This window comes from Heterodontus francisci, chromosome 4 (genome assembly GCF_036365525.1).
Source record: "Heterodontus francisci isolate sHetFra1 chromosome 4, sHetFra1.hap1, whole genome shotgun sequence".
Taxonomy (NCBI): Eukaryota; Metazoa; Chordata; class Chondrichthyes; order Heterodontiformes; family Heterodontidae; genus Heterodontus; species Heterodontus francisci.
Genome location: NC_090374.1, coordinates 168,807,282 through 168,829,107, shown reverse-complemented (window position 1 = coordinate 168,829,107; position 21,826 = coordinate 168,807,282). Strand labels below are relative to the sequence as shown.

At 41.5% G+C, this 21,826-nt stretch overlaps 1 protein-coding gene across 4 annotated transcripts in view; it reads left to right on the top strand.

Moving 5' to 3' along the window:
* Nucleotides 1-21,826, top strand: part of cntln (centlein, centrosomal protein) — a 474,184-nt gene that overhangs the window by 187,362 nt on the left and 264,996 nt on the right. For all 4 annotated transcript variants that reach the window (XM_068030497.1, XM_068030494.1, XM_068030495.1 and 1 more), the window contains exons 11-13: nucleotides 3,629-3,754; nucleotides 12,077-12,198; nucleotides 13,450-13,575. In XM_068030497.1, coding sequence (XP_067886598.1) covers nucleotides 3,629-3,754; nucleotides 12,077-12,198; nucleotides 13,450-13,575 — 374 coding nt within the window. The remainder of the gene's footprint in view (nucleotides 1-3,628; nucleotides 3,755-12,076; nucleotides 12,199-13,449; nucleotides 13,576-21,826) is intronic.

Below are 21,826 nucleotides of genomic sequence, written 5' to 3'. Positions count from 1 at the left end.
GCTAATTGGGAATCCAGATGTGGCTAATTGCATTTTTGATTAGTTAAAAAAAGGCTGCATTTGCTGACAATGCAACCACTAGGTGGCGCTGTACTGGTACATGCACAAATGTAGCCTGTTCCACTAAAACGTCACAGTCTGCGACATTCAGGCAGCTGCCTGGACTAAAGATGGCGCTGCTCAAATAATCATGGCAACGTAAACCCATGGCAGCACAAAATGGCTGGGGAGAGAGAGGGCAGAGAAATGGTGGGGGTAGGGGGAGAGAGCGTGTGGGGTGGGGGGGAGTGGGGAGCGAGCAGCCAGAGAGGGGGGAGCGGGGGGGGGATGCTCTCTCCCCACTTCCCCCCCCCCCCACCCCTCTCTCTCCCCACTTCCCCCCCCACCCCTCTCTTTCCCCACTTCCCCCCCAACCTGCTCTCTCCCCGCTTTCCCCCCACCCTGCTCTCTCCCCGCTTCCCTGCATTGCGTGATGATGTCATCTGCGCATGCGCCGACCAGTCCTGGCAATGTGGAACGCCGCGCACGTGCAGAGAGCAGGAGCCTGTTTGCACATATGCGCAGTTTGGTGCAGTCTGATGACGTCCGTGACTGACTGCATTGTCAGGAATCACTTTGTAAAAAAAAATCTCTCATTGGGTATATGATCTCAGTACTCAGTCACTTGGCGTATGTGTGTGAACTTTATGTCTGTATGTTGATAACATGGTAAGCTGAAAAGCAGCAAGTGCAAGTTTTTTGTTTGTTGTGAGTGCTTTAATTCTTTGGTTCCTGTTGATAAAATGGGGTGTAATATGGCTGACTTCAACATCACAAAAGCACCAACTTTGTATGGACAGGGGAGCTGTGATCATGCTCAGCTTGACCAATTGGAATAACTGCTCCAGGCCTGCAAAAGATAGCAAGGCCAGCCAATAATGAGCAGCTCCAAAAGGATCATCATGGCAACAGGCAAGCAGCATCCAATTATATTCTGGAGGGCGGGCAGGGTTTATGGGGTCTAGAGGGAAAGTGGGGATGGGTCTGGAACAAGAGTGTGGGATTAAAGTCTGAAGGGAGAGTGAGGGGAGACTCCAGAGGGAGAGCAGTGTGTGTCTGGTGCGTTTCATTGTGTGAGTCAACACTGTCAGCAGTCATTCTGATGAAGTGAAAGTCCCGCTTGCAACTGCTGGGCAAAAAACTAAAAGCTTGACGAAATGCACTTAAAAAAGATTTACAAGGATGATGCCTGAACTGCAGGGTTATGCCTACCAGGAAAGAATGAATAGGCTATGTCCTTTTCTCTAGAAAACAGAAGACTGAGGGGTGACCTGATAGAAGTTTTTAAAATTATGAAAGATTTTGATTGTGTTTTCACTTGTGGGGAAGAGCATAACTAGAGGCCATCAATATGGTAATCACCAAGAAATCCAATCAGAAATTCAGCAGAAACTTCTTTATCTAGAGAGGGATGAAAATATGGAGCTCACTATTACAGGGGTGGTAGAGGTGAATAATATGAGTGTATTGAAGAGCAGGCTAGATAAGCATATGAGGGAGAAGGAAATAGAGGGTTATGGTAATAATTAGATAAGGAAAGATGGGAAGGGGCTCAAGTGGAGCATAAATGCTGGCATGGACTGGCTGGGCCAAATGTCCTTTTTCTACTACTTTATGGTATTCTGATGTTTGATAAATTTATGCCAAAATTCTGAACTTTGGTGAAATAGATTGTAAGGTTTCACATTGAATGGTGGAAGATGTTTGTTTAGTAAATGCATATATGCGCAGTACAGTTACCTGTATTGTGTGGAAGGTGTTTACTGCTGAAATGAGTGTGGCTAAAGCACTGCCCCTGTAGACACACCTGCAGCTAATCAGCAATTTCTATTGAAAAACAGAGAAATAAAGTATATAGCCATTTATTTATATGCAGATAAAGTCACACAACGTCTTTATTAACTGAATAAGTTATAAGTAAGACATATTTATGTGAGATTTCTGATCTTCAGCAGTGCTGGTTAGACACACTCTAGTCTGTATTTCTTGGACATTATTGCATCGATTTTGTTGTATTCATGTTTATTTAGTCCCGTTCTCAAGGGGGCCAGCAACTCCCCCCCCCCCCTTTCAGGTGAAAGCACTTCAAAGGGCGGAAGGGAATCCATTTTCCACTTGTTTGCTATAATCCTATCATATCCAAATTTGGACCCTCATAGAGCAATTAGACCAGCCTGTATCTCCTATTTGTAATGAGGCTTTCTGCATTTCTGTGTCTACAACCCATGAGCCTTCCCTGATGGGAGATCATTATTCTGGTAGAAACAATGTAAATGTAAATGAATATACTCATTAGTGAGTTGCAGAGAAGTCTTTAGTGGTAACATTGTTATAATTCAGTTTGTTATTCCTTTGGTATGCTATATACAATTTTTATAATTCATTATTAGTATTCTCCACAGCTCGTACTGGAACTAAAATTTTATGTCTCTTTAAATATGTCTATTTAAAGAGGATGCAGGAACAGAGAGACCTGGGGGTGTATGTACACAGATCTTTGAAGGTGGCTGGATAAGTTGAGAAGGCTGTTAAAGCATATAGCATCCTTGGCTTGTTAAAAGGAATAGAGTACAAAAGTAAGGAAGTTATACTAAACCTTTATAAATCACTGGTTAGGCCTCAGGAGAAAGTGGCGTAGTGGTAAAGTCTGAACTAGTAATCCAGAGGCCCAGGCTAATACCATAGGGACACAGGTTCAAGTCCCACCATGGCAGTTGGTGGAATTTAAATTCAATTAATTAACAAATTCATTTAATTAATAAAAATCTGGAATTGAAAGCTAGTCTCAGTAATGGTGCCATGAGACTATCATTGTCGTAAAAACCCATCTGGTTCACTCTTGTCCTTGAGGGAAGGAAATCTGCCATCCTTACCTGGTCTGGCCTACATGTGACTCCAGACCCACAGCAATGTGGTTGACTCTTAACTTCCCTCTGAAATGGCTTAGCAAGTCACTCAGTTGTCAAGGGCAATTAGGGATGGGCAACAAATGCTGGACCTTGCCAGCGATGCGCACATCTCATGAAAGAATATAAAAACATTTTTTGGGTACCACATATGTCAGGAAGTATGTCAAGGCCTTGGAGAGGGTGCAGAGGAGATTTACTAGAGTGGTAGAAGGGGTGAGGCACTTCAGTTATTTGGAGAAGCTGGGGTTGCTGTGCTTAGAAGAGAGAAGGTTAAGGGGAGATTTAATAGAGGTGTTCAAAATCAGGCAGGGTTTCGATAGAAGAAATAAGGAGGAACTGTTTCCAGTGACAGAAGGGGCGGTAACATAAGGATTTAAAGTGGCAAAACAATCAGAGGTGACATGAGGTAACAATTTTTACACAGTAGGTTGTTATGATTTGGAATGCCCTGCTTAAAAGCAGATGGTGGAAGCAGATGTAATAGTAATTTTCCAATGAGAATTGGATATATACTTGAAGGGAATCATTTGCAGGGTCACAGGGAAAGAACAGGAAAGTGGGATTAATTGCATATCTGTTCAAAGAGGTGGCACAGGCATCTTCTGTCTGTATCAATGATTCTATATGATTCCATTGGCCAGGCACTAAGCATATCTTTTCCTTTTTACTGTATGTTGTAGGATTTGTCTGTGAAACGTTCCAGATCTCTATCTCCAAGGAGCAGTACTGCAGAAGCCGAGGAACTGATGAGATTAAATAAAACAGAGCAGAAGATTGAAAGCCTTGACAAACTTTTAAAACTGAAGGTAATACATAATTTTAGGCTAAAACTTGATTACTGTCCCCTTTAAAATGTGCCCACATTGAATCAGTTAAGCTCCAAGTGGTTATCCCATTAATTAACCCCAGTGTATAAGAACAATTATATGAAATCAGAATTCCTGGCTATTGGGCTTCTTTTTTGAACAATCGTTACAGTGTTTTGTTTCCCATTTCAGTAGTCTCAGCAGCAATGTGCTCCTTTAAGAGAAACCTTGACCAATCCACTGCTTAAAAACATTCAGGGATATTTTATCTGGGCAAATGAATAGTAGGTCTCTCCTAAGTTACTCACCTGTCCTGGTCTGTGGATGCTGACTGCTCCTGATTTTAGCCTCCACAACTGAGCAGGGGGAAATGACACTTCCCCTAAGCTGTATGGACCTTTTATATACCAGGTTCTAACTGCCAGCAGCAGTGGCTTTCCTGCTGGGGGAGGGTGTGAAATTGAAAGGAAGAAAATCCTGGGCTAGAAGATGTTGGGTTTTGAACTTCTTTAGTTTTCTTGTGGGGTCAGAATGTGGCAGGAAGATTAGGCTTCCTCGTCGTGAAATTTCAGCCATCCCTCGCCCGGATTGCAAGATTCCCAGTATTTGATGCTGGCACCTGATCCTGCCATCTATCTGCTCTCGTGGAATGGCTTCCATATCAATGAAGAATGGTTAAGAAAGATATATGCTCAGTCATTCTCATCCCACCAATTGGTGCTCTTTGCACAAACCTCATTCCCTCATTTTTTGTAAGAATATTATACTGACCTTAATTGACACTGTTATATAAGACTGATTGGTAATAAATTCATTGGAAAAGACTATTCTTTCTGATGACTTTGATGGCGCAAAATTTGGATGTGTAGCACACGTTTCTTCAGCACTACAGCTGCTGTTTTGCCTCCAAAAGGATTTCTGGTGCTGGCTGTGCTGGGCACCATTTTGGTGAGGGCTTTAGTGTTGTGTGCAGCAAATGTGCACTGGAATTATGCAGAGCAGGCAGTGCTGCCATTTTCAACCATGTCGGATGTAACTATAGATCTATAGTGCTAAATAAATCAAATTCTATCTTTTCAATGTATTCTGCATTTTTACTAGTGCTCAGTTTTTTATTCATTCCTGGGATGTGGGCGTCGCTGGCTTGGACAGCATTTATTGCCCATCCCTAATTGTCCTTGAGAAGGTGGTGGTGAGCTGCCTTCCTGAACTGCTGCAGTCCATATGGGGTAGGTACACCTACAGTACTGTTGGGAAGGGAGTTCCAGGATTTTGACCCAGCGACAGTGAAGGAACGGCACTATAGTTCCAAGTCAGGATGGTGTGTGGCTTGGAGGGGAACTTGCCGATGGTGGTGTTCCCATGCATCTGCTGCCCTTGTCCTTCTAGGTGGTAGAGGTCGTGGGTTTGGAAGATGCTGTCGAAGGAGCCTTGGTGCATTGCTGCAATGTAGATGGTACACACTGCTGCCACTGTGTATCGGTGGTAGTGGGAGTGAATGTTTGTAGATGGGGGTGACGATCAAGCGGGCTGCTTTGTCCTGGTTGTTGGAGCTGCAGCCATCCAGGCAAGTGGAGAGTACTCCATCACACTCCTGACTTGTGCCGTGTAGATGGTATGCAGGCTTTGGGGAGTCAGGAGGTGAGTTACTCGCTGCAAGATTCCTAGTCTCTGACCTGCTCTTGTAGCCATGGCATTTATATGGCTACTCCAGTTCAGTTTCTGGTCAATGGTAACCCCCAGGATGTTGATAGTGGGGGATTCAGCGATCATAATGCCATTGAATATCAAGGGGAGATTCTCTCTTGTTTGAGATAGTCATTGCCTGGCACTTGTGTGGCGCGAATGGTACTTGCCATTTATCAGCCAAAGCCTAGATATTGTCCAGGTCTTGCTGCATATGGACGCAGGCTGTTTCAGTATCTGAGGAGTTGCGAAAGCCGCTGATCATTGTGCAATCATCAGCGATCATCCCCACTTCTGACCTTATGATTGAAGGAAGGTCATTGATGAAGCAGCTGAAGATAGTTGGGCTTAGGACACTACCCTGAGGAACTCCTGCAGTGATGCCCTGGAGCTGAGATGATTGACCTCCAACAATCACAACCATCTTCCTTTGCGCTACATATGACTCCAAGCAGCGGAGAGTTTTTCCCCTGATTCCCATTGACTGCAGTTTTGCTAGGGCTCCTTGATGCCATACTCAGTCAAATGCTGCCTTGATGTCAAGGGCAGTCACTCTCACCTCACCTCTTGAGTTCAGCTCTTTCGTCCATGTTTGAACCAAGGCCAGGAGTTGGGTGGCCCTGGTGGATCCCAAACTGAGTGTAACTGAGCAGGTTATTGCTAAGCCAGTGCCGCTTGACAGCACTGTCGACTGATGATCAAGAGTAGACTGATGGGGCGATAATTGGCCAGGTTGCACTTGTCCTGCTTTTTGTGTACCAAAATACCTTGGCAATTTTCCACATTGCCAGGTTAATGCCAGTGTTATAGTTATACCAGAGCAGCTTGGTTAGGGGCGTGGCAAGTTCTGGAGCACAGGTCTTGCCGGAATGTTGTGAGGGCCCTTATCCAGTGCCTTCAGTTCCTTGATATCATATGGAGTGAATCGAATTGGCTGCAGACTGGCATCTGCGATGCTGGGAACTTCAGGAGGAGGCCGTGATGGATTATCCACTTGGCACTTCTGGCTGAAGATTGATGCAAATGCTTCAGCCTTATCAATACAGAAGCAGTGACAGACACTTAAGGGGATATTTCAGAATATTCAGGTTAAGTACATTCCTACTATAAAGAAAAACTCTAAGGGGAGGACCCACTATCTGTGGTTAACTAAAGAAGTTAAGGAAAGCATCAAACTTAAGGAAAAAGCATATAATGGCGCAAAGATGAATGGCAGGTCAAATGATTGGTCAGAATCTAAAGAATGGCAGAGAGTGACCAAAAGGTTAATCAGGAGAAAGAAATTAGAGTATGTGAGGAAGCTGGCTAGAAATGTAAAAACAGATAGCAAGAGTTTCTACAGGTATTTAAAAAGGAAAAGAGTAAGTAAAGTGTGTGTTGGCCCTCTAGAGAGTGAGAATGGGGAGTTAATAGGTAATAAGGAAATGGTGGATGAAATGAACAAATATTTTGCTGCTGTCTTCACCATAGAGGATACAACAAAAATTCCAGTAATAGTTGTAAATCAGGAGGTGGAAGGAAGAGAGGGGAAGGAAGAGAGGAACTTGGTGAAATTACAATCACAAGGGAAGCGGTACTGAGCAAACTGTTGGAGCTGTGGGCTGACAAGTCCCCGGGTCCTGATGAGCTTCATCCTAGGGTCTTAAAAGAGGTAGCTAATGAGGTAGTAGATGCGTTGCTGTTAATTTTTCAAAATTCACTAGATTTTGGAAAGGTTCCATCAGACTGGAAAGTAGCAAATATAACCCCTCTATTCAAGAAGTGGGGGAGCCAGAAAACAGGTATCTATAGGCCAGTTAGCTTGATGTCAGTCATGGGGAAGGTGGTGGAATTGATCATTAAGGAGGCTATAGCTGGGCGCTTAGAAAAACTCAAGGTAATCGGGAATAGTCAGCTTGTTTTTGTGAAAGGGAAATCATGTTTAACCAATTTATTGGAGTTCTTTGAAGGAGTAACATGTACTGTGGATAAAGGGGAGCCTGTTGATGGACCTGACTTGGATTTCCAGAAGGCATTTGATGAGGTGCCACATAAAAGGTTATTGCGCAAAGTAGGAACTCATGGTGTAGGAGATGGCCTATCAGCATGGATAGAAGATTGGCAGAAAACAGAGAGTATGCATAAATGAGTGAAGTCCTCCAGGAGTCTGTGCTGAGGCCTCAACTTTTTACGATTTATGTCAATGACTTAGATGACGGGAGCGATGGCATGGTAGCTAAATTTGCAGATGACACAAAGATAGGTCGGAAAGTATGTTATGAAGTGGACATAAGGAGGTTGCAGACTGATATAGATAGTTTGAGTGAGTGGGCAAAAATCTGGCAGATGGAGTATAATGTGGGAAAATGTGAAATTGTCCATTTTGGCAGGAAGAATAAAAAAGAAGCATATTATCTAAATGTTGAGAAATTGCAGCTCTCTGAGTTGCAGAGGGATCTGGGTGTCCTAGTGTATGAATTGCAAAAGGTTAGTATGGGACAGCAAGTAATTAGTTAAGCTAATAGAATGTTATCATTTATTGCCAGGGGAATTGAATACAAAAGTAGGGAGGATATGCTTCAGTTATACAGGGCATTGGTGAGACCACATCTGGAGTATTGTGTATAGTATTGGTCTCCTTATTTAAGGAAGGATGTAAATGAGTTGGAAGCGGTTCAGACGACGTTTACTGGATTGATACCTGCAATGAGCGGGTTGTCTTATGAGGAACGGTTGGACAGACTGGGCTTGTATCAGCTGGAGTTTAGAAGAGTGAGGGGAGACTTGATTGAAGTTTATAAGAGCCTGAACGGTCTTGACAAGGTGTATGTGGAAAGGATGTTTCCTCTTGTGGGTGAGTCCAGAACTAGGGGACACAGTTTCAAAATTAGGAGTCGCCCTTTTAGGACAGAGATGAGGAGAAATTTTTTCTCAGAGGGTTGTGCGACTTTGGAACACTCTGCCTCAGGAGGTGTTGGAGGCGGGGTCGTTGAATATTTTTAAGGCGGAGGTAGCTAGTTTCTTGTTAGGCAAGGGAATCAAAGGTTATTGGGAGTAGATGGGAGTGTGGAGACACAAACAGATCAGCCATGATCTTATTGAATGGCGGAGCAGGCTAGAGGGGCCGAATGGCCTTCTGCTCCTAATTTGTATGTTCGTACGTTCGTATCTTTTGCACTGATGTGCTGGGCTCCACCATCATTGAGGATGGTGATATTTGTAGAGCCACCTCCTCTGGTTAGTTGTTTAATTGTCCACCACCATTCGCGACTGGATGTGGCAGGACTGCAGAGCTTAGATTGAATCTATTGATTGTGGGGTTGCTTAGCTCTGTCTGTTGCATACTGCTTACGCTGTTTGGCACGCAGGTAGTCCTGGGTTGTAGTTTCACCAGGTTGACACCTTATTTTGAGGTATGCCTGGTGCTGCTCCTAGCATGCCCTCCTGCAGTCTTCAGTGAACCAGGATTGATCCTCCAGCTTGATGGTAATGATCGAGTGGGGGATATGCTGGGGCCATGAGGTTACAGATTGTGGTTGAATATAATTCTGCTGCTGCTGATGGCCCACAGTGCCTCATGGATGCTCAGTTTTGCATTGCTAGATCTGTTCGAAATCTATCCTGTTTAGCACGGTGGTAGAATCACACAACACGATGGAGGGTATCCTCAATGTGAAGACGGGACTTCGTCTCCACAAGGACTGTGTGATGGTCACTCCTACCAGTACTGTCATGGACAGATGCATCTGCGACAGGCAGATTGGTGTGGGCAAGGTCAAGTATGTTTTTCCCTCTTGGTTCCCTCATCACCTGCTGCAGACCCAGTTTGGTTGCTATGTCCTTCAGGACTCGACCAGCTCGGTCAGTAATGGTGCTATCGAGCCACTCTTGGTGATGGACGTTGAAGTCCCCCACCCAGAGTACTTTCTGTGCCCTTGCCATCTCAGTGCTTCTTCCAAGTGGTGTTCAACATGGAGGAAAACTGATTCTTCAGCTGAGGGAGGACAGTTGGTGGTAATCAGCAGGAGGTTTCCTTGCCCATGTTTGACCTGATGCCATGAGACTTCATGGGGTCTGGAGTACCTGCTTACACCATTGGCAGCTTGTCAATCAGAAGAGACCAAGGGATGAGGAGGTGAGTGGGATGTGAGAATTAGGATTAGGTGTGAAAATACTGGCATCTTCAATGGTTTCAGCTCTACTGCTGGTCACAGCCTCAGTCATGGCTGCTCCAATGATGGCGAGCACTGTCTACAGCCTTGCCTGTTCCCCTCCAGCTAGCTGTTGCTGCCTCTGGTTGTTCACTACCTTGTCCTGCAAGAGAGAGGGAAGTGTATCAGTGAGTGTGTTTGCCTCATGTCACTGACATAGTTGAATAGGCAGTGTGTGCAAGCTGTGGGATGGGGGTGTGAAGCTTGCAGCAGTGCTAAGTGTGTGACAATGAGGTGAATCTATGAATGTTACGTATGAGTCCTGATTGATAGAGATTGTTGGTAGATGAATGATGGGGGTGTGGTGCAGTTGGTGGGATATGGCATTTGAAGATGCATTCACTGACCATGGCTACTTGTGCTTGAACTTCTTGTGGTACTGAATCCAGGTCCTCAGGGCTGGACTCCTGGCATTGATCACCACACACCACAGCTATTTGGCTCTGCTGCCTTTTGACAGTTTGTCTGAAGGCCCTCCTGGTCACCTGTGGATAGATGACGTCTTTCCTCCTCTGCACCTGTTGAGCAAGGCTTCAAGTTTGCAGCACAGAATCCTTACAGTGCAGAAGGAGGCCATTCGGCCTATCGTGTCCGCACTGGCTCTCTGAAAAAGCAATTTCCTCAGTTCCATTCCCCTGCCTTCTCCCCATAACCCTGCACATTCTTCCTTTTCATTTAATTGTCTTATTCCCTGTTGAATGCTTCAATTGGACCTGCCTCCACCACACTCTCAGGCAGAGCATTCCAGACCTTAACCACTCGCTGCGTGAAAAAGTTTTTCCTCATGTCACTTTTGCTTCTCTTAACAAATACTTTAAATCTGTGTCCTCTAGTCCCTGCCTACATCGGAAGCAACGGGTGTGGACTAATTGCAATTGCATGTAGCCATCTCTGTGCCTATTTTCGGGTCTTAGTGAATTTCGCAGAATTTGATTTCAGAAATTTCAATAGCTAATCTCAACTGTTCAGCCAGTCTTTAAACATGGTATACTGAATTGAACAGTTTTCAATGAGATTCTGCTAGGAATTGATCAAAGCCCTAAGGCAAAGAATGTCAGTGAGCACAAAAGAATCCAAAATTATATTGCAACATTCTTTTCAATGTTTAATTGGCTTTTTTTAAGCAAATGCCTTACATTTTTCATCAGTACTATTTGATATCTTGTAAGACTGTCCGTGATAATTTGAGTGCTGTTATGTAAGGTATAGGAGATTTTACTATGTATTACTTGGTCCATCTAGTAATAATAGATGAACTTGTGGCTCTCCAAATGTAGGTGATGCAACAGTTTCTTCACCATATAAATGAAAATACTGGAGCTTGCACGCTTCTGTGGAAGTGATGTAACTGTACTCCTTACCTTAATAGAGAAGTCAGCACCAGTGTTCTCTTTCGGCCACACAGCAACACAGATGTTCTACAGAGGCTGAGCACAAGTTGGCCCCTTAAAGTTACTGCGCATGTGTGGCCGTGCAAAAAAATGTAAAAGCCCCACACATTTAAATGAATAGGCTGCACACAACAAAAAAAAATGAGAGGGAACATTGGTTAGCACCACCAATACTTAACTTTCTGCTTGACATCATTACTGTGTTGCTCCTACTGCTGCTCAAATTGAAAGTTATCATCCTATACCACTTCAGCTTATTTTTTAATCCTGCTCTAGCTCGATCTCACATCCTGAATTCATTTACTGGCAACCTGTTCAAAAATATTTATATTGTATGCCATTTAGTGACGCATACTTCCAGGTTTCATGTATATATCACTGTCGCCTTTATCACCCGTTGACCTGTATCCCTCAACCTCTACTATGTTCAACATGCCCATTGCAATAACGATAAAAAACACTGACAGCAAATGAAGGTATTTCTTTGTTTTTCGTGTTTGTAAACTTATGAATTGTGTTCAACATTGTAACTGACTGCCAATTGTCTATCTTCTCAGTAAAATACTGATATATTCAGAGTGCATTGTTTCCTGTTTGACAGTGATAGACTCTTGTCTTGCCAAATTAAAACTGCAGCAATAAAGGACAATAACACAAGTTTATCGTATCAGTCTTTCGGTCTGTGATTAGTCAGATGAGGCAATAAACATCACGACTATTAATATATATTTTTATGAATTTTATAATTTGTTCTGTTTTACTAAACCCTTTGTCTGTTCTGTGCAGCTTCTGTCCCTCTTTCAGACTATCTGCAGAAGAATCTATTTTGAAATCATACTATACCATTGATTATCAGGCCATGTTTAATTGCACTCGGGAAATTGAATGATCAGAAATCAACTTTTAGTTGTTCACATACACATGATTAATTTAAGATTAAAGGTTGCTTACTTACCATAATGAAACTAGACAGACTTCATCCAGTTTATAACACATTGGGAACACTGTTTAACTGATTTAAATAATTGTGCTGTTGCCTTTAATTTCCTATTTAGGACCAAGAGAATGAGGAATTGAGGAGAGCTCATGACCAGCGTCTGGATCGTCTACGAGTGTTACAAAGCAACTACAGAATGCTTAAGGGCCAACTAAAGGACCTGGAAGGGGAACAAATCAAGTAAGAACATGTAAACCTTCTGTTTAATTGAAAATAACTTGGTGTTTGCTGTCTAATTTTGGATTGATGCATTTAGCTCTGGAAGTGAATCTCACCCTGAAAGAGAAACCTTTGGTCCACTTAGATCAGTGTAAATAAAAAAAAATGCAAGTGCTAGAAATCTAAACTAAAAGATGGAAATGTATACGAATGAGCATGGGCTACATTTTAGGTGCACAGCTCATACGTAAACGTTTATTTCAGATGCTGATTGACCTGTATATTTACTATATTTTGTTTAATTGTTCATTAGCATGCCCTTACTTTGCTATATTATTTTTAGTGTTTATCAGTGGGACAATTACAAAGTAGTTGTTTCTGTCAAAAAGTAGGAAACTGTCAATACAACTGTAAATCATACTTCATTGTGTGTTATGAAATAAGAAGAATGATAAATATTCTTCACATCTTTTAAATAAAACTATTAAGGGACCAAGACTTTTAAAAATTTTACGAGGTACTGAATGAGCTTTAGCCATTTATTTGTTTGAACATGGGTGATATAGTGGGTTAGAACTCTTCAGGGACCCGAGTTAGAATCCAGCACAGACAGATGGCACAGAAGTCTCTTTTTTTTTGATTGCTGTTAAGGGTTCTAAGTTCCCAGTGGAAGCAAGTCTACAGTGCAAAGCACGCACATAATTCTGCACTAATTGGACAATAGGATTGCTGGCATGGGAAGGTAGTGCACACCTCTGAGATTGGGTTTGAGATGCTTTACTGGGGGAGCATTACCCTGCATTTAGCTTGTGGTATACCTGACCCAGCCATGCTTGGATGCAAAGAAGAATGCGTCCCCAATTGCACAATTATTCCGTCTCATAAAAAGTATAGTATTTGTATCAAAAAAATGTAAATTAGAATTCTTCATTTCCTCAGTCTGGTAAGCAATACAAGGATTTTGTTTTACTTGCACATTTGCGATGACAAAATTGTATTTGAAATTTCCCTGTCAAACATTTGAAGAGGGTTCTGGCATTAGGTTTTAGTTAAGGAACTTAGAAAATGTTAAGATGGCAATTTGATTTCAGGATTAATCGTTAAAGGCCAACGTTGCTGTTTGAATAGTTTAATCAGTCATTTCAACTAAATTCTGGTGGATTTGTCAGTTGTAAAGGTTAGAAGTAATTTTTTAAACCAAAAAGTTTCAGGTTGAGAGAGGGAAAGAGACCTGTGAATAACCTCATATTTCTGGTTTACATCATGCTCTAGAAATAAAAGCAGTAAAAACAAGATGCAGCGTGCTGAGCTCTGGCAGCTGCGGCAGGAAGACAGCGATGGTGTATGGAACGAACTAGCTTACTTCAAACGGGAACACAAAAAGCTATTGACTGAAAAGTGAGTTTCGTTTTTTTGCAAATTTACACATGCAGAGCCATATGACTTCCGTCTGATCTTCTGGTGCTTAAATGCCACACAGAGGAATTCCTTGCAAGGATAAAACAAGCAAACTTCTTTTATCAAATAAGCCAGTCTCTTCCTATCAGCTGCAGTGACAAGTTTAGTAGTGGTAACAGTATCTGTATAATGTGATAGGGGGATTGTGTTAATTAATGTGGCTCTCATCTGTTGGAGGTGTCGCTCTTCATTAGCCTGTATTTTGCACACTGCCGTGCTTCATTTGTTGAATAAGGTGGTGAGGGGATAACCTAGCCAGCCGTGTTCGTTTGATCTCCTCACTACATACGTGAGATAGAAGGCCTCATCTCTCTCTGTTCCCTGCCCTGTCCTGCTAATCCCAGCTGAGCTCATTATGATGTAGTCTTGCTGCCTCTCTTGGAGCCAGAGCTGTCCAAGCTAATTACTGGTAGCAGCAGAGCTAGCTGCTAAGGGTCTGGTGCGTATCTGCTAACACGGTCCTTGGAACTGACCTGGAGAGAGCACAGGGGAGTCACTTTCTTTCTTGCTGTGCATAGGCTGTCCTCGGGGGTTAGCATTGATCCCTTCACAGAGCTTTCAAGTAGTAGTGAGTATTAAATAAAGCATTAAAGAAAACTTATGTTTTCTGAAATAAATACACAGAATATTGCTTTGATATTGCAGTTTGTGGGCTCTTACAAGAAATTCGTCCAAAGCTAGCTTACTATCCATCGTGTCTGTGTATTTGTGTGTGTCCATGATGTACAGATCAGTGTTTAATGATTGAAGGTTTTTGTAATTTCAGAGAAAGTAAAATCTTTTCCATCCAGTATATTTTGTTGATCTGTTTTCTTGAAACAAAAAAACTAAAATATTATAGAAAACCATAAATAAGTGATATGCAAGAAAAATAATCTTTGTCTATAGTAATTCTGAAGGAACTCCATATTATTTGTGACAGGTGGGAAAAGGCATTTACAGTCTTTAATAGGTTAAAGAAGCATTGATGAGTGGCTAGTTTTATTTACATTCTGAAATTTCTGGCTTGGAAACTATCTGTTCCACATTATCAAACTTGGTGGCAGACAGTAAATCTCCATTGGTGAAAAAAAACTACCAGAGATTCACAACAATTTGAAGTTGTGTTTGTTGTCCAATTGCACCAATTAGCTTAGGCAGTTTTAAGATAACTGGGGTGATAATTGCTCATGGCCCCATTTTTGTCTGCAAAACTGTTTAACTTTAAAAAATAAAGCTTTGTTATACACTGAACAGCAGTAATAATCAATTTTGACAAGTTAAAGTAATGTTTTAGTAAAGCTTGTAAATAAAAAATGTGATTTGCTACTTCTAAAAACACTAGAATTAAATATTAAAAAAATACTATATTGGCAGTTGTAATGTAACTAAGGTAGTGGAACATTTTCTCTTTGAACTCCCAAAACAAGCATAGAAGATGATATGCTTGTATTATAAAATTTTTAAAAATGGTGATCATTTTCTGTGGTATCAGTCTGACGTTAATATGCCATATATCAAATATTCACAAAAGCATAATGTCAGTTACTTTACACTCCTCACATTACTGCTGAAAGCATTACTATAATCTTTTTATTCAGAATTATGTATTACTTCTGTATGAAAATTCCACAGAGAGCACATAAGTGACAATGTCAGTCAACAAATAAAATATACTTTAGAAGGCAGTAACAGAATCATATTATGGGTCCGGTGTCAGCTTCCACAATGTATGTTAAGCTATGTTAAGCTTTTGCATTTTTATACACCAGGGGCAGCCTAATGGATATTTCATGGATATGAGATTATAGTTGAATTCTACCATAGCATAACAGATGGATCCACTGCGTCTCTTACAGTTACTGAAGTGCAAGTAGTTTATTTTAACTGGTTGTTTCATTAATAACTAGAAAACAGCTGACCTTATTCGGCCAAAACTGTCGCCTTTTTTTTATATTTCCTCACATCCCTTCCTTTCCCTGCACAATGGCTTTATTCCATCTGGTCAGTTCCTCAGGCAATCAGTGCTATGTATCTCACTTCACTGCTGCACTCCTGCTCAGTCCTGCCACTGCTGCTGCCAGTGTCAGGCTGTCGTTGATTTAAAAATAAAACAAATTAAGAAAACAACATTCAGAGTCATTAAGACATATTGACTTACCTTTCTGGCAGCTATGATGCATGAATTGTTGTGTGTTCAGTGACTGCAATTCTAAATACTTCAGAGGCTGTAAAATACTTTGAGACATCCAGTAGTCGTGAAAGGTGCTTTATGCATACAAGTCTTTTTTCTTTTCTCTTATCCCAAATATTTTTTTTTATTCATTGATGGGATGTGGGTGTCGCCAGCATTTATTGCTCATCCCGAATTGCCCTTGAGAAAGTGGTGGTTAGATGCCACCTTGAACTGCTGCAGTCCATGTGGTGCAGTTACACCCACAGTGCCGTTAGGATTAGATCTTTTTCATAGTAATTTGATACAACTAAGCGGCTTAGTTGGCCATTTCAGAGGGCAGTTAAGAATCAGTCATATTGCTGTGGATCTGGAGTTACGGATGCCATATTTCCTTCTCTAAAGGACATTAGTGAACCAGATGGAATTTTACAACAATCTGGTAGTTTCATGGTCACCATTACTGAGACTGACTTTTTATTCCAGATTTATTTATTTAATTAGTTAAGTTTAAATTCCTCAGCTGCCGTTGTGGGTTTTGAATTCATCACCAGATTATTAGATCAGGCCTTTGGGTTATTACTCCAGCACCATAACCAGCTAAACTCTCAAAATGAAAACTTCTTTTTCCGACTAAACGCCAGGATTTCTTGCTCACCCAGATAGCAAAACAAAGAATAACTTGTATGTCTATAGTACCTTTCACAACCTCAGGATGTCCCAAAGCGCTTTGCAGTCGATGAAGTACTTTTAAAATGTAGTCACTGCTGTAATGTAGAAAGTGTGGCATCCAATTTACACACAGCAATCTCCCACAAACAGCAATGTGATAATGACCAGATAAGCTGTTTTTAGTGATACTGATTGAAGGATAAATATTGGCCATGACACCAAAGAGAACTCCCCTGCTCTTCTTTTACATCCACCTGAGAGGGCAGATGGGGCCTTAGTTTCACATCTCATTCTTGGCTTGCTGCAGGCAAGTGGTGAGTATTTCATTACCCTCTTGACTCTAGCTATTGTAATGACCCGTTTGCCCTCTCAGGTGGACAGAAAAGATCCCTACAGTGAACTACATCTGCCACAGTTTTTTCCCACTCCTTAATCTATCAATGTCCCTTTGCAACTTTCTGCTCTGATCTGCACTATTTACTATGCCTCCTAACTAGATGTTGTCAACAAACTTGGATATTTGGCTGTCTCTTTCTTCTAAGTTATTTTTAAATACAGTGAAAAACTGAGACCCCCAGTACAGACCCCTGCAGGACACCACTAATCACATTTTACTGGTTGACGTACATACGTTATTCCTTCTCTTTGTCTCCTAGCTCCTAACAAATTCCCTACCCATGCCCAATTCTATGGACTATTTTCAAACAAAAATGGAAGGAAAGGGAGAAATTAAGTTGAGAAATTCTTTATAATCTTATGTTATAAAGATTACATATGTCCATTGACTGATATTTGTTGATGCTGTCTTGTTCCAGGACTACTTAGTGTGAAATCACCGCTGACTAGCCCCCTTTAGTGATGTTATGGGTGTGGATTGGAATTTATCATTGTGGAACCACTGAGCTGTGCACAGTGCTGACTTGTGGAAAGGGTCTCGCCATCAGTGTTGCAGCATAAGCATGAGGAGCCCTGACAAACACCAGTAACTTCATCTCAACATATCTTCGTCATTTTAATTCTCCGCCCCACTCCCACACTTCCCTCGGTCTCCTATACTGTTCCAATGAAGCTCATGGTATGCTTCAGGAACAGCACCTCATCTCTTGATTAGGCTTTTCCAGCCTTCTGGACTCAACACTGAGTTCAACAATTTCAGATCATAATCTATGGCCCCATCTTTTTGAATGACAGCCGTTGATGCTGTTATTGCCACTTACAACTTCTCTCGCCCAGTGGTTCTCAAAGTGTAGTCCAGGGACTGCTCCGAAATGTAAGTCACTGGTATGCAACGCCACAGTCAAGGCCATATAAGAGAACAGGCCAGAACCCTGATCCCCACCACTCGCATGACCTCACACAACCAGACCGGCCCCCGTGGCACGAGTCATCATAAGCGTAAGGAACAATGTAGTTTTACAAACAAGATTTATGTTACTGTTACAACATACAACTGTGGGATCAGATTTTCCATACTTGTGGGGCTGAAAATAAAGATGAGGAATTGGCTAAATGTTGAACCTGACATGAGATTGAAGCTCTCCAGCTTGGAACCCAACATCACCTCATTGGTGTCACATCAAAAACAGAACCATTCTTCTCATTAATTCTGGTGTGTTTCTTTTAAGGTGGCAAGAGAAAGTGGGTGGGGTTGGATTGGTAGGTGGTTTGAGGGCTTTTTTGCCCCGCCTAAGTGGTCCATGGGCAAAAAGGTTTGAGAACGCTGCTCCAGACACACATTTTGTTTCTTTACTTGTCCCATTACCCCACCCACTTTTGCCTTGCACCATCGTCCCTTTTGTCATTTAGTCTCTCCTGCCTTCCACCCTATTACAGACCTTCCCTTTTGTTCTTTCCTCCTCTCTTCCTTTCCCTGCTTCTGCAACAGTTAGAACCTATTACATCTCTAACTTTTTCCAGGTCTGACGATGGGTCATCGACCTGAAATGTTAACTCTGATTCTCTCTCCACAGATGCTACTTGACCTGCTGCGTATTTCCAGCATTTGCTGTTCTTAGTCAATATAACATGTAGGATTATGTAGCAATTCCGATTAATTCTCCTGTTAAGTTTTGAGATCCAAGATCAATTTCTAAAACAGCTAACCAAAAGAAATAACAGAGCTCTCTTGCCAGCAGAAGGAAGATAGTGTGAGAAGCACAGCTCTTGAATGACAAGTGGAAAGAAGAGGATATCTACAAGTAATTTAGAGTTTCTTTTAAAATTGTCAGCCAAACAGAATTTTTAGATTTCGCAGTCGTGCCCTTGCTGAGTTTTGCTGCAACCTAATGATGTTAGACTTTGAGTTTAATGAAATTTAATCTAGTTGAAGGGATTGCTTAGTTAATTTCTTTTTATCTAGATCGCTTGAGGTGTTGGGACTAATGAGTGTCATTTGCCCTTGGAGAATAAAAAAAAGCAGAGTGGGTGCAAGAGGCTATCTGATAAGAATATGTAATTTGTGATACCTTGGGTATGTTGAGCATTTATGAATTATGAAAGATAGATAATGTTGAACTTTTCCATAATTATTTATTGACTTCGCATAAATGCAACAAAAAATAAACTGCTGCAGATCCCCTGTAGCATTGTTCACTTGTGAGTCAGAGGTTATGCTATTGCAAGGAGAAGGGAGAATAGGATGCACATCGCTACTGAAATAATCTGGAAAGAAACAAAAGCAAAATACTGCAGGTGCTGGAAATCTGAAATAAAAACAGAAAATTCTGGAAATAGTGAGCAAGTCTGACAGAATCCATGGAGAGAGAAACACAGTTAACATTTCAGGTCTGTGACCTTTCATCAGAACTAGACCTGAAACATTAACTCTTTCTCTCTCCACAGATGCTGCCAGACCTGCCGAATATTTCCAGCATTTTTTAAAATTTCAGATTTTCAGTATCTGCAGTATTTTGCATTGTCGCCTTTGTCCCCACACCCACTTTTTTGGACAGGAGCCTTCCCCTCAGCACAGCAGACCCTTTTATCTGTCTCCAGTGTTCTCCCTCCAATTGTTCCTCACTCTCTGGCCTTTTACTCTCTCTGGGTCTTTTCATTGAGAACTGCCAGCATAACATTGGCCGTCTCAATTTCTCTGCTCCCCTCACTCACTCCCACCTCTCCAGTTCTGATGAAAGGTCATCGACCTGACACAGTAACACTGTTTCTCACTCCACAGATGCTGCCAGAGCTGCTAAGTATTTCCAGCATTTTCTGTTTCTTTTAATCTAAAAAGTTGTAAGAGGTCTGCTGGAAGTGTGTGAATTAAGTGTTTTTTGAATAGTTCCTAGAGAAAACGTCTTTTGCAATATGAGGCATCCTGCAAAGACCATTGCTCGGAGGGAGTGAGGACCATAGGGCCCAGCATGGTAGTGCAGATATTCAGCTCGCAATTATCCCAATTTTACAAACTAATAAACAAAACAAAAGGAGTTTCTGCAAATCAACTGAGTTGACCTCTGAATTAGATTCTCTTATCCGAACTTTTAGAAAGCAAGGCTCTATGCTGAGAGAATTCTTGCAACATTCATGCTTTAGTCTTTTTCTTTCTCAATGGAACTAGATAAGTGAGTTTCAGAGTTATATAAATCAATCTCTTAATGGGGAGCAGCTCTTTACCTTTACTGTTTAGAATGTGAGTTATTACATTTAATGCCAAGAAAGATTTTAAAAAAAATCAAACAGTTTTTATTTTTTAACAAGATATCTTTGAAGACAATACAGTTACTGAAAGGTTTAGCTCAATATACATGTTTGTCAGCTATTTGTAATCAGAACTTCCCTCCAAACATGTATAATTCCAGGACTTAACTACTGTTAATTTGAATCCTGGGATAAATAAACATAAATAGATATATGTTATCTCTAGCATTTGTTTAACAGTCATTTAAAGGCTATTCTTTTTGGCTTCTTTAACAGCTAATATAGTTTTACATGACCATGTTGCCCTTTTGATTATTCTGGGAAGAGCACGAGTTGATGTCCCATTTTCTGCAAGCTGTTTGGAAAATGTGCTTACTTAGGCCTTCACTAGTTCCCAATTGGAACTTGAATTTTTCATAATGCAATGGCCTGGATTTTGTGGTCAGCAGCGAAGGAGTGGCTCTTGCCTTTCATTATGCTTACAACTGCCTACAATCTTTTCGTGGCCTTTTGAGCAACAACTTGGAATATTTAGAGATCCTTTCCAGTGCAGCGTCCTCTACAGGGGATCTGTGGCACGTGCGAGCAGGGCAAGCAACAGCATGACTCTTAATTAATGAGATTGAAGAACGCTAACTGAGACATGCAGGAGTATAAATTAGAATATACAATTCAATGTAAAATCATGTACAGAAAGCGAAATAATAAGGAGGAGAGATAGATCAGATTAAGAGAGAGACAAAGAAAAAGATTTTTAAAAGTTTTAAGTCTTCAACAATAATTAAATTCTGATGGAATGAGACTCCACACATAAAAAAATTAATTTTCATTGCCAGAGGGATTGATTGGCAGTAGTTAAGACTTATTATACCATTAAAAAAATTGATTCACTCTGAATGCACCAGCCGTAATTTTTTCTGGTGTGTTTAGTCAGTATCTGATTGCAACTTCATGCCCTTCATTTATTTCAGTGGGGAGTCTCTTGGCGAGGTACCAGTGTAGTGAAGCTTGTGGAGGAGCATGGCAAGTTGGACAGTAACTTCTAGATTTCTGTGTTTAACTGCACATTTGTGGATACTGGAAGTTGCTGTCTGATTTCCTCACCATTATTTCCATTGCAAAATCTGGGCCAATGTACTCACCATTCAAACCTCTGAGCATTTGAGGTTAACCTTGTTATATGGAAATCTGCATTGTTGCTGCTGTGTAGTTTGGGCTCAAAGAGTTAGTGGACAACAACAACCTTGGTGTCATATTTGACTCTGAGATGAGCTTCCAACCACATATCTGCACCATCACTAGGAGTGCTTATTTCCACCTCTGTATCATCACCAGACTCCATCCTTATCTCAGCTCACCTGCTGCTCAAACCCTCAATGCCTTTGTTATCTCTAGCCTTGACTATACCAACACACTCCTGACTGGCTTCCCATGTTATACATCCACCCCTACCCCTCACCCCCACAAACTTAAGGTCATTCAAAACTCTGCTGCCCATGTCCTAAATTGCAACATGTTCTGTTCACCCATCACCCCTGTGCCCACTGACCTACATTAGTTAATGGATAAGCAATGCCTCAATTTTCAAATTCTCATCCTTGTTTCCAAATGCCTCTTCTCCCTATCTGTGTAAACTCGTCCAGCTCCACAACCCTTTGACATATCTGCGTTCATCTAATTCTGGCCTCTTGAGCATCCCCAATTTTAATTGCTCCACCATTGATGCCT